A 13007-nucleotide genomic window follows, 5' to 3' on the forward strand; every position below is an offset into this window, starting at 1 on the left:
TGAAGCTTTAAAAACAGCTATAGTTACCTGGACAAATGTTAGTTTTAGTAACTGGCCTCAGCCTTGTGCCTCGACCTTTGCGAGCAGAGAGAGACAGCATTTGCCAGGCTCCAAATATCACTTTGGTTTCAGTGGGGAACTGCCAACTCGTATCAACAACAAATGTGCCCTTTTATTTGCAACTTCTATATCTGAACATAAGTTTCCTGAATAATCTTTCCCATCCAAAGTGCATCTCCCAGGGAAACATGCAGTGAGTACCTACATAAATGGCATTTTTCTCCATGAAACCCAGGTGGACACGGATGTTTGCAGACTCCTGTCTCAGGATCACACAAAATATCAGGAGGACAGTTGCACCTCAGCTTGCAACCAGCCCCATAAAAGCCAGGTGTGCACTCTGGAAATGGAGGTAGACAGAGAACATGTATAAGAAAAAGGAAGAGTTAAGAAAACTGAACTAAAAACCAGAAAACATAATGTATGTTTTAGAGGTGGTGATAACAAAGTATAAATACTTAATAAACATTTGCGTGGACATTTCACAGAGGTTTCTGCTCATATACAAGCCAGAAACAGAGTGGCAGAATACTTAATTAACTTTTAACTTATTCAATTAGAATACTTAAAGATATATTCAATTACAGCCATTACAGAATTCTCTTATATGTCTGTACATTCTGCTGCTCTCTGCCTTGGTGCAAAGCCAGTGCTGGGCAAGGGATGCTCCCTGCCAGAACTGAGCCCATCACCAAGAATGCTAAAAATATTAAATATTGTCACTATTGTTCTCTACCAACCCCCCAGAACTAGTGCCATCAATTTGTCATGTTCCTGTCTGCCCAGAGAAGAAACCCTATTGCTTTACTCCATTGCTGTCTGGAAAGGGCTACTGAGACATGCAAACATGAATGTGGAATACAATTCTCTTTGAACTACCCCCCAAAAACTACAAAGAGTAAGTTTGAATTCAAAGGGCTGCAAATCTGAAGGAAAAGCAGCATTGCTGAACCCATTTACAAATCACGCTGCTGCCATAAAACACGGGGTTTGCCACTTATTTACTGTCTGTGTGGAAAAGCAAAGAACAAAAATGAAAACTCCCACAATCTTCATTATTTAGGGCTGTATGAGAATTTGGGTTCTGGATTTCTGTTGCTATTTGATCAGGCTAAAACTCCTACATTCTTAAGCTGTATTCCCCTTGATGTTCCTGCAACCCTGTGCCATCAGGGCTAAAAAAACCAGTAGAATATGAATATATTAGTAGCAGCAGCCAAACAAAACAGATGGGCAGAAGAATGAGAAATTACTAGGATAAAGGGATAAGCAGAGATGGGGAATCTGGTTTTCTAGGGTACCTTTCTGACACTTCTTGCCGTGATACCCTGGCTTGCAGGCACAGGAGCCGTTCCTGGCATCGCACTCCAGCGTGTGCTCCTTCACACACTGACACTCCTCTGAGCAGCCCGCTCCGAAGGCCCACCTGGGACAGGCTGCAGCCAGATGAAAAGGAGTCATTAGCTCTGTAAATATGCAGGAGTTGTTTGGAATTGCACGACTGCTGCAAGGAGCAAAACGCTCGCTTTGCTCTCAGCAAACGCGTCCCCGTTCCTGCGGCAGCGCCTGCTCGTGCGTGGGTGGGCAAAATAAGACTTCACATGGCTCCTGTGTTAAGTGATTCATTTCATGTCAAGCAGCATGTGAATGCAAGAACCAGAAACGTTTCAAAGCAAACTTAGCTAAGTTTCTGAATGAAAAAGTATTTGGGTGCGCTCCGAGACAAAAGCTTTCATTAAAAAAACAAACAAAAATAAAACAAAACACAGGTGATTTTCAGTCTTGCATTGATTTTACAAACAAAACCTGTAAGTACAATGAAACTTGCAATGTTTTTGTTTTAATTATTCTTTTTCCCATTTAACATTTTGCCCTCATCCTGCCTATGCTCCTCAGCTCCCACTCCAACCACATTGGCAGCCCGTAACCAGCTCCAACCAGGCTCTAACCTCAGCAGTAACCCTAATGTTAACCTGCCCGCCCCAACCCAACCCTACCTGTAGTCCTCACCTTTGTGTGTCAGTAAATCTCTGTCCTTATGGCAAAGATTAATTGCTAGAGGAAAAGATTAATGAAGTTTTTGGGGCCTACTGACACGTCAGAAGTCCTGTCCTCCTGCTACTCCCAGCCCATCGCAGAACCCAAAGCCTCACTCATTTTATCATAGAATCATAGAATGGTTTGGGTTGGGAGGGAACATAAAGCCCATCTAGTTCCACCCCCTGCCATGGGCAGGGACTCCTTCCACTGGACCAGGTTACTCCAAGCCCTGTCTAACCTGGCCTTGAGCACTTCCAGGGATGGAGCAGCCACAGTTCCTCTGGGCAACCTGTGCCAGTCACCACTCTTGTAGTAAAAAATTTATTCTTAATGTCTAATGTAAACCTGCCCTCCTTCAGCTTAAGGTCATTCCCCCTTGTCCTATTACCACTTTCCTGTGTAAAAAGTCACTGTCCTCCCTTTTTGCAAGCCTCCTTTATACAGTGTGGAATCTTTCAGGACTATTATGTGGTGTGTGCATTAAACAGATCTGAAAAATGCTGGGGACTTACTGAGGTGGCAGAAGCGCCCGTAGAGCCCGGGGTCACACAGGCAGGCTCCATAAAGTCTGTGGCAGTAGCCCTTGTTGGCACAGTTGCACGGCTTGTTACAGTTCTTCCCAAAGAAACCTTTCGGGCAACCTTTGGAGTAAGCACAAACACAGCAAGGAATCAGCTGCCGAGGGTTAAAACCCCAGCTCCAAATCAGTTTGCTTTTAGCTGGCGCTACAGAAAGCCCAGGCTGGCTGGTGGCTGACCTGGAGCTCACCAGCCCCTTGCTTTTTCTCACGCACTGTTTTGCTCATTATTTAAAAAAAAGGAACAAGGGGGGGAAGAAGTGGAGATGCTTCGGGCACAGACGGGGCCGTACCGTCCTCGCAGAGCCGGCCGTGCACTCCGGGCGGGCAGCGGCACTGCCCTGAGCCGGGGTCACAGGAGCCTCCGTTCTGGCACTTGCAGACACCAGCACAGCCTCTGCCATAGGTCCCGTGGGGACAAGCTGTGGAGAGAGCAGGGAAGGTGAGCAGACTAAGAAATCCTTCCACTTTGCTGTAAAGGAAGAGAAATAACATTTCAGTCATCAAAACTGAGTAAGGAGAGAGTCCTTCTAGTCCAGCGGGCTCTAAACAAAGTCATATTCTTTCCATATAAGGCAATGGACATCCATCTGGTATTTACTAGAACATTGCAAAGGACACCCAAATTAATCAAGCTTTGTGAAGTACATCACGTATCCAACCTTCCCCTGCATGTGCTCCCCTCCCCACAATTCCAAAACCATTGCCTGTCAAGTCCAGAGCTTAAAAATCAGAGCACAGCTTTGAATATTCGGAGATAAAAATTTCAAACATTTTTTCTCCCCTCTCCCAAATACAATTTGAAAATAACACTGTGTTTTTTCCAACATAATCTCTGAAACTGCCCAGATGATCAAGGCAGCAATGGGGCCACAAAAGCAAAACCAAACTGTGAGATGAAGCCTCGCTGCACTGTTGCAGCCTGAGCTGGCTGAGCGAATACAGTTGCTGGAGTCATCTGACTTAACTGACATTTTATCAATGCACATTAAGAAAGTTGACATTTCACATCAATTTTCATTCAGCTTCTTTGGTGCATTATCAGAGAAATTTAGTTCCATTTTTCTCAACGGTTTAACTTACCCCAAACCCAGGACCTATGCTGTATATTAAAAAAGTAAGAGAAAAGAGTGAAAGCAATCACTTATGGCTAATTCATACAGATTAAATATTGTCTCATCACTATCAATGCCTATTTTGCTGGACTGCAGGTTTGGCTCAATAACGCAGTCCTATTAAAGTTCTTTAAATTCCAGAGGTGAATTCCACCAACGTATATTGACTGTAAATATACACCAAAAAAGTTATTATTTATAAAATTAACTAAAGAATTTGGATCCTACCTTGAGATTTTTATAATCTATCCTGAATCATCAGAGCACCAGGAATAGAAGAATATGCTAACTTGATAATTTGATAATTGATAACTGTCTTAGGGAGACTGGAAATTATCATTTTAATCCTCTCCATTCCTATTCTCTCAGCTGTCCCCAGTGTTTACAAACCAAACCCACCATCAGTTTCCCAGAATAACTATGGGCAGACTGTTGGTTTCAATCACTTGCTGGGTTTTCTATATTTCTGTCCTTGTGACGACGCCTGATAAACAATCTTGATGGCAATTAACCTGAAGATTGCTGTCTACTGATGTCAAGTAATAAATTTTCATCGACTCTTTGTCTCACCAGTGACAGCACAGGCTTTCTGAGTATGATGGGCCATCATATCACACACCATGAAACAAAGGAACTCATCTCAAAAGCACAGGAAATCTGCTCAGACAAGCAACAGACAAGTTTTGCCAAACTGCAGATGAAAAACAGTGAATCAAGAAATCACCACTCTCTTTCCAGTTGGTTTTGACACATACTTCTGAATCAGAAAGATCTTCTGCCAGGAAGCAGGAATAAGAAGAGTGGAAAGCTATTATAAAGGGTACTGACTTGGCAAGAGAATTCTGAAAAATACAATTTCCAATATGAAAAATTGGTCATCCCAAGAATATGATGCTAATAATAAAAAGAATTATAAGGAAAAAAAATGGGGAAAAAATGAATAAAGGCAATGTCTTGGGATGCTATGGTGGAAAAACTGAAGTTTAATGTACATGTCCACCCAGATTGTCACACCAGCTGCTGGGACAGACTTCTGAAAGTCATCGAGGCAAGTTGTGGAATGAAGCATGGCCAGTAAACTTTGGCAGTTTTTAGCAGCAGTGAATGAAGAGCAACCAAATATTTAGGAGGGCTATGATGCTGTCCTATACTGAAGGGCAGGGGCCTCACTCTTTGAGGGTTTGCATTGTGTCCCACAGCATCCCTTACAATTTCTATTTACTGTGCCCCAACACAATAAAATTTTGATGTGCTCCTTAGAGAGCTTTGCAGATTGGAAGTATGACAGGTTATTCTTACTTCCTACCTGCAGTGTCCCAGCACGAGGACCAATTGCCCACCTCTCAAACCCTCTGTACTCACTCTCATTGCAGATAACTCCAGTCCAGCCAGGGGGGCAAATGCAGCCGCTGTGGTCACTGTCACACCGGCCCCCATTCAGACAGTCCTCACACCTCAGGCTGCAGTCGTGGCCAAAAGTGTTATCAAGGCAAACTGAAATGAAAAAAATACACAGTGCTCAGTGAGCAGCCAGACAAAATGCTTCCACACAAGCTCTTACCTATTGTTAGGTTGCAAATGCCACCGATTCAGTGCACAAGACAGTCCAAAACGGAGATGTCTGAATTTTCCTCTTCGAATTTTTTACTCTAAGTAAAAGGGAAGCTGGGAGTTTAGCTGGAATTTACTCCCTTAAATGCTGTAATTCCCCAGTTATGAGCACTTCAAGCTACTTCTTAAGAGCAAATATTTTGCCTTCAGAGAAGTGAATTTGCACCTAATGCTTAATATTGAATTTATTGGAAGAGATTCTCCTTCTCTTCTTGCTAGGTTAACCCTGTTGTTCTACTGCAGTAAGTGGATGTACTGCTATTTAAATATAGTTTATTGATATTTTTAACATCATAGTTTGAGTGTTATTCTAGGATAACAAAGCAAAATACACATTTATCACTTCCTTTTTTCTTCAGGCACATGAAAAAAGCAGTTACTTTATACAGGAAACCTTATATGAAAATGCATTCCTCCCTCCCCTTCTCCACTCTCCTTTTCTCTCTTGCACCCTCATGTTCTCTTTGTGGGGTCTATCGAGAAAAACATAGAAAATAAGTGTTACTGTCTGATGAAATACCTCAGTGGCATTAAGATCCCATCCACATGGTCACTTTATTGCCTTTGAGGTTTTGTGGCGGTGGCTGGAGGCTTTTTGGAAGGAGACTCTGAACAACACCTGAAAGCGAGCTGGCAGCTTATTACAGCCTCCAGTAAGTCACAGGCTGGTTGCTATTCACCAGCAATTTTCTGTGTGAGGACAGATTTCCTCTAGGTCTGAGCACCCAACTGTTAGTTCCCATTTCTGCAGCCAAAAAAATGCCCAAGCTTTCAGAGACATTCAGAATCCCAGTGCTCCCACTTGGGACAGGTTACGAATTCACATTTCAGCAGAAGAATACAGATTAGCATTAAAAACATTATGCTTCCACATTAAAAAGTCATTCAAGCTGTAGAAAATATTTGATTACTTACACCAGTTTATTGATAAAACATGATCTTTTTGTAATATAGATAGCAGCTCATAAAAGATGTCTGAAACTATAAGCAATAAATTACTATCTGGGAGATAAAAGAATCTGCTAAACCATTTGAAGTTCTATTTCTCCATCGCCTTTTCCTACAAACCACTGTGTGCTGCAAAGCCTCAGCCTTAGAAAAAGTGCAGCTTCTCAGCTATGACTGATAACACCCAAATTTCTGTGGCTAAATATAAATAAAACATGCAAAAAGTGGTCAATAAATATTTGATTGTGGTTTCTAGGCCTGATAATTTTGCCTGTGGTTATCTCATTTATCAGTTTCCCAATTGGTTATCGGTGTCGCTGAGTCCGGCTGGATGCTGTGTGATTTGGGGGGGGTCTTAACAGTTTTGTTCATAAAAACAAGTTAATTTTTTATCAAAGTCAAGACCAGCTCCTGATTTTTGCCTGTAGGGCACAGTCCTCAGCCGAGTAATTAGGGCTTGTATAAAAATCACAGGACACGCAGAGGAAAAACAAGAAATCTCACCCGTCCCTGGTGACCCACCAGCACTCAGCACGAAGCAAACACAGGGTTTCACCTCCTAATAGTCTTTAAGTGGTGAAGTTTCCACTTTAAGGTGGAAAGACTGAAGTCATGCAAAGCCCAGGTGGGTTTGCAAAGCTGCTCTGCACCCACTCCTGTGACAGTGGGTGCTCCTGTGCTGTTTGTCACCACTGGTGCCGAGCCCTTGGCCAGCCTGAGCAATATGTGGATGGGTCTGTCCTTTTCCTGGAGAACATGCCCAAAACATCAAAAGACACCCGAGTCTTCAGAGGGTTGTTTATTCCACAAACAAAAATGCAAATACCTTAAACAAAAGTCCTCCAGTTGTTATAAAAGGGTTTGTAAACAGGGACACATGCTGCCCCCACACTCCCTTTCCAGCTCTAGGAGAAAGGGAGCGTTTCCCAAGGGATTTTGTACACTCAGTAACCCACACAATCCTCTCACCCTTGGGATGAAGAGATCTCTCTGGCTGTTGCCTCTGGGGCTCTGTGCAGACACCCTGTTTTCCAAGCAGCCTCCCAGTCCTTGCTTGCTGTGCTGCTCACTTTTCCCCTGCAGCTCCCCCGCATCCCTCCCCACTGCATCCAGGCAGCCTCCCAGTTCCTCAAACATGTCCCATTTGGGATGGGACACAGCCTCATCCCTGCTGGCACGGAGACAGGCAGGAAGCAGGATTAGCACCCATCCCTCCTCTTCTCCTCCTGACACTCGAGCCCGGTCAGCCCAGCACAACTCTCGCCCCAAATCCTCTTTCCGAGACCGTTCCCCCAGTTTGCTGTGGTGGCTCAGGGCACTCAGGGCACTCACCGACCCTGTGCACCAGGGTGAGCTCTCCTCGGGGGTCTTCATCCTCGTACAGGGTCCCGAGTGCGTAGCGGAGGAGCTGGGGGGGACCTCGGAACTGCAGCCCCGGAGCACCGGCGAACCCCACTGCCTCCTCTGCATCCGCCTCCTCCCCACCTAGGGCTGGCACACACACACACCATCAGCACCTCAGTCTTCCTCCACGGCACTTTCCTCTCATTTATATCTTTTTTTTTTATTATTATGACACTGGCATGTTTTCCAGTGACACCCTTGTTCAGTTTGCCCACCAGTCACAGCCAAGTCATTTTCTCACCTGGACTTACAGAGTTTCTGCTATCCAAAAAAAAAAAAAAAAAAGAGAAGAGGGGGAAAACCCCCCCATCTTTCCCTTTTCTTTCTTCTGGAAATAAACTCTGGTCCTGGCAAATTAAAAAAAAAAAAAATTTAAACGAGGAGATTAATTTTCCTCACTTGAAGTTTGAGATTATTTTTAGTTAATGAAGGTCATTACTCTTGCTCGTTTTGGAGATGACAAATAGAGAGTCAGGCTGGCTGTGCAATTTATTTTCAGAAACACTAAAATTTGAGCCTTAAAATTATGAGAAATCAGTTGGCTTTCTTTTTGGTGTTGGTTACAATATCAAACTCTGCCCAAGCTTTAGCAGGTGCTAAACTTGGTTATAGAATCGAGTTGCTCAGCTAAACTTTGTGCTGGTTACACTGGCAGAAATCCAGCCTCACACCACTGACTAATGGAAAACTTGCCGTGGTCGATCAAAGCAGGATCTGGCTACCTTTTCTTTTCCACAGGATGTTAAACTTCATCAAACAGTGAAAGAAAACTGTCAAAACACTATTTATTTAAAAAACATGAGCCTTAGGTTTTTGAGTATGTTCAGGGTGTTTAAGTGTTCATCTCCCATTAATCTTTGGAAAAACCCATTACCGGAGGATGAACTTGGATCCACTCACTGCACGTAGCTCTACCCTGGCCACGTTCAGAGATGGCTCCAGTTGGGCTCCCAAAATCCCGGGATCTGTGAAAATCCCAGTTCCAAAATCACATTTTAAATACTTAATGGCCCTCAAGATATAAAAAGAACTCACCGACACAGGCCCATCTGTTATCACCAAGCCTGTACCCCTCCTTACAGGCACATTCGTACGACCCCAGGGAATTAACACAGAAATGGTCACAGTTGCCATTATCCACACGACATTCATCCACATCTAGAAAATCCAGATAGAAATGGTGATTAGGAGCAAGTACCTCTGCTTGAAGAGCACACATTGCGCCTGGCTGCATTGGACAAATTGTTCTGCACATAAGAAAACCTAATTGTCTTCGTACTCTGGGTCTCTGTTTCTCACTAGTATTGGAGATATGAAAACATTTTAGGGCAACGTGGAACAGATTATTTTGATGTTTTTGTTTCAAGTGCAAACAGCTGCTTTAAGCTGTTAAGCTCAGTTGATCCCTCAGTTATTTTGAGGGCTCTTCTTTTGTAGAAGGAGTCTTTAACACACATCAGTATACAGTGTCCATGGAGAGAGGAGGAAAAGTTCCTCTCTGCTGGCTCGTCTCTCCTATCCCCTCTTTGCCATGCTGAATGCTGGGTTATTCCTGTATTCCAGCCTCATAAAGAGGAAATTACACATTTGTAAAACCTTATCAGCAAAGCTGGCAGAGGGTCAGCGATTCTCTCATTAGGGCAATGCCTACAAAGCCCTGCAATGGGCTTTGACAGCATTTCTTCTGCCCTTGGTTGTGCTTAGTTAGATCGAGCCTCTGGTATCAAAGGACTTTTGACAAGGGCATGGAATGATATAGAACAAGTGAGAATGGCTTTAAATTAACAGAGGGTAGGATTAGATTGGATATTAGGAAAAAATTCTTCCCTGTGAGGGTGGTGAGGCCCTGGCATAGGTTGCCCAGAGAAGCTGTGGTTGCCCCATCCCTGCAAGTCCCTGCCGCTCCCATCAAGGCCGGGTTGGACAGGGCTTGGAGCAACCTGGTCTAGTTGAAGGTGTCCCTGTCCATGGCAGGGGGTGGGAATGAGATGATCTTTAAGCCCCTTCCAACCCAAACCATTCCACGATTCCGTGACTCACCGTCACAGGCGCAGCCGTCGGCGTTGAGCTGGAACCCCCCTTTGCAGGCACACTCGTAGCCCCCCACGTAGTTGATGCAGAACTGGGAGCAGCAGGACTCCCCAGTCTCACACTCGTCCACCTCTGCAAGGAAAGGGCAGCACGTTCAGCCCTTGGACACAGTCTGAGCTGCTGCCACAGTTCTGCTCATGGCTACTGTGCTTCAGCACACATCTTTCTATGTCTTCCTCTCCCTTCACCCACCCAAAGCACTGTTTGAATCCTGAATCCCGACAGCAGCTGTCTTCTACCTTCTCTCATAGCAGCCAACACCCTCCATGTCCAGGGAGAGGCACCTCCTCCATAAGTCTCAGCTGTCACAAGGTGATTTACAAAACACCAGCTGGTCTCGCTGGTGACCAGCAGTAGGACCCAAGGGAACAGCTGGAGCTGTGTCAGGAGAGGTTTAGGCTGGATATTAAAAAAAGGTTCTTCACCCAGAGGGTGTTTGGGCACTGGAACAGGCTCCCCAGAGCACTAAGCCTGACAGAGCTCAAAGAGTGTTTGGACGACACTTTCAGGCACTTGATGGGATTCTTGGGGTGTCCTGTGCAGGGCCAGGAGTTGGACTTGATCCTTCTGGGTCCCTTCCAACTATGATTCTATGAAAACAGACGACAGCTAGGACCCACCAGCCCTCAAATACCTGCTCTTTAGCAGTAACCTACATTTAACCATTAGGACTTTACATTTACCCTTATTCAATGCAAACTAACAGTGAAACAATGCTCTGATCCAACAAGGCATTTTACTGGACATCAGCAGCTGGCAGGTGCAATTGTAGTCTTTGTTAACTAATTGCAGTTTCGATAACTAATTGTCTGTTGCCTCATCCTGCTCTGTGTCCACCCAGAAGTTGGTAGCACTGACACACCCGTTCTGGTGATTAGATACAAGAACTGAGCTGTTATCTTTGCACTGCAGGCTCCTGGCTGCTGTCAGCCCAGGCAGGCTGCTGAGCAGGTCAGTGGCCATCCAAGGGCCACCTTGTCAATGCTGAGTCTGCAAAATGCTTCTGAAGGTTGCCCAGCTGAGCAGCTGCAGATGGGAAAGGTCAGTGTCTCAATTAACCTTGGAAGGAGCACCAACTTTATGAGGAAACAAGGGCAGGAGAAAGAAAATGTAATTAATCAATTGAGGTGAGGAGGTCACTGTGAAAATGATTAATGCAGGTTATTTGAATGCAGTGTTTTCCAGAAATGTCACAAGCTGAGCTCCACTGCAGTATGTCAGGTGATGCTCTGGGGTCCAGCAACAGCTCCTTGTTTGTGTAGGAATACAAAACATATATCCAACAAAAAGGAGATTTTTGCTATTAAGAGCAACTTTCCATGTCCTCAGCCTTGCCAAACCCTCCCTTTCTTTTGAGCTCTCCCTTCCCTTTCTGTGTCTGGAGTAACAGCTTCCCTCTGAAATCCCCATCAGCAGGTCACTGAGCTGGGATGTGGGCAGGAGGCTGCTCTGCTCCTGTCAGCCATAGACAGACGAGACTGTGTAACCCACCCACCTCTGTGAGGCTCTGGCTCCAAATTTGCCTCCCAGACCTTTTTAAGTTTTGCTTTTGAAGCTCCATCATCACCCACCTTTGCCTCCCTCCTCCCCTGCTCCTCTCTCTCCTGCACTTGGCTTTTTTCCTTGCAAGACTCATTTTGTCTGTAATGCCTCTCACTCACCAGTGCTCCCACTCTCTACCTCTCATGTCTTACTACACTGCTTTGTGATGCCTGCTCCTTTCCCCTCCTCTCTTCTTGGCTATTCTTGAAAACTTTATTGGCTTAGAGACAGCAAGTCAAAACCAGAATGAGATGTAGTTTGCATTACAAATGCCATAAACAAACAAACAAACAAAAACAAAAATACAAAAAAAAAGAAAAAATCACATAATAAAATTGCTCAAAACATGAATTTTAAAGCTCTTCTCTTGAAGTAAACCCAAAATAACTATATTGCTTTCACTTCCCAAGTGAGACTTCTCACAGCCAGAAGTGCAATCTCATCACTGAGTAAATCTGACGGAAACACAGCAACCTCCATATCACAAAGTGAGGTTTGTGCACAAAGCACTTCAGAGCAGCCGTGTCGCTGCTCCCAGCCACAGCCAACCTCTTCCCAGCCACCGGCTGAGAAGGGAAGGAAAATCAAGTCAAGTCAGGGCTGCACACAGTGAGATACGGCCATGACAACTGGTGATGCACCAGTGTCATCTTCCATGTGGGAGGCAGAACTCCTTCCCCTCGTTAGTGAACAATCCCCGTGAACACACGGAGCAGGGCAAGCTGGAGCAGCGCCAGAGGACGACACTAATTAACACTTGCAGAAGGAGGGAAGGACTGGGAAGGTATTTCCTTGAGCGACAGCAACCCTTGCAGAGCCCCCCACACCTTGTGCCTCCCTGGATTACCCGTGCAGGTCTGTCCATCCACGCCCAGGCGATATCCGCTGTCGCAGGAGCAGCGGGGCCCCGTGGCCGTGTGCTCGCAGTGGTGGGAGCAGCCCCCGTTGCCCTCCTGGCAGCTATCGACGATTTCCATCTCGATGCCTTGCAGAGAAATAAATCAAAAGGATGTTAAAAAGCAAGCCCGGGGGGGGGGGGGAGTTGCTGGAGAATCAGCCTTCTGTAAAACAGCAGCCATGAGCCGAGTGCTGCAGCAGGGAATATAAACTCAGCTCCCTCACACGCCCCAGAAGAGCACGCTTTGGAGTCACTGAGCTCCGGGTGTTTGTCTCCATGTGTCATAACAGTGGATTCACTTGACTTCAGCAACGTGAAGCCAGCTCAGCGTTCCAGCAGCCTGCCTGCTACAGGAGCCTCCACAGGTTTCCTCAGATTTATGCTTTGTTTGGACACAGTCCTTGCCCCAAAGGAGGAAAAGAACCATCTGAGGAGCCCAGGTGGTCCATCTCAACCCAGCCTGCTTATGCTTTCCAAAGAGCAGCTTCTAGATTTGTATGGGAATGGCAAAGAATTGGATGCTGAAACATCCACCAAACACAAAGGCATTAAAACTTCCATAGCAGAGTCCTGCAGGTGAAGTGGGCACCCGACCTCAACACAGAACAATCTGCAGGTTTTGGCCCCTGGATGTCCCTTCCAGCGGCACAGAGCAGCTCCTCTGCTGAGAATTTGTCCCCTACAGCTAAGACAGGCTGGTGGTACAATGCCATTGCCAGCC

General features: G+C 45.5%; 1 protein-coding gene across 1 annotated transcript in view; it reads right to left on the bottom strand.

Annotated features, from left to right (window-relative positions):
* The window catches only part of LOC113968745 (multiple epidermal growth factor-like domains protein 6), a 194654-nt gene that overhangs the window by 41972 nt on the left and 139675 nt on the right, over window positions 1-13007 (bottom strand). The window contains exons 10-18 of the mRNA XM_027685574.1: window positions 12236-12373; window positions 9796-9918; window positions 8791-8913; window positions 7684-7842; window positions 5155-5286; window positions 2971-3099; window positions 2613-2741; window positions 1362-1496; window positions 266-400 (exon numbers count right to left, since the gene is read on the bottom strand). Coding sequence (XP_027541375.1) covers window positions 266-400; window positions 1362-1496; window positions 2613-2741; window positions 2971-3099; window positions 5155-5286; window positions 7684-7842; window positions 8791-8913; window positions 9796-9918; window positions 12236-12373 — 1203 coding nt within the window. The remainder of the gene's footprint in view (window positions 1-265; window positions 401-1361; window positions 1497-2612; window positions 2742-2970; window positions 3100-5154; window positions 5287-7683; window positions 7843-8790; window positions 8914-9795; window positions 9919-12235; window positions 12374-13007) is intronic.

This window comes from Neopelma chrysocephalum, unplaced genomic scaffold (genome assembly GCF_003984885.1).
Source record: "Neopelma chrysocephalum unplaced genomic scaffold, ASM398488v2 Primary Assembly neopelma1_69, whole genome shotgun sequence".
Taxonomy (NCBI): domain Eukaryota; kingdom Metazoa; phylum Chordata; class Aves; order Passeriformes; family Pipridae; genus Neopelma; species Neopelma chrysocephalum.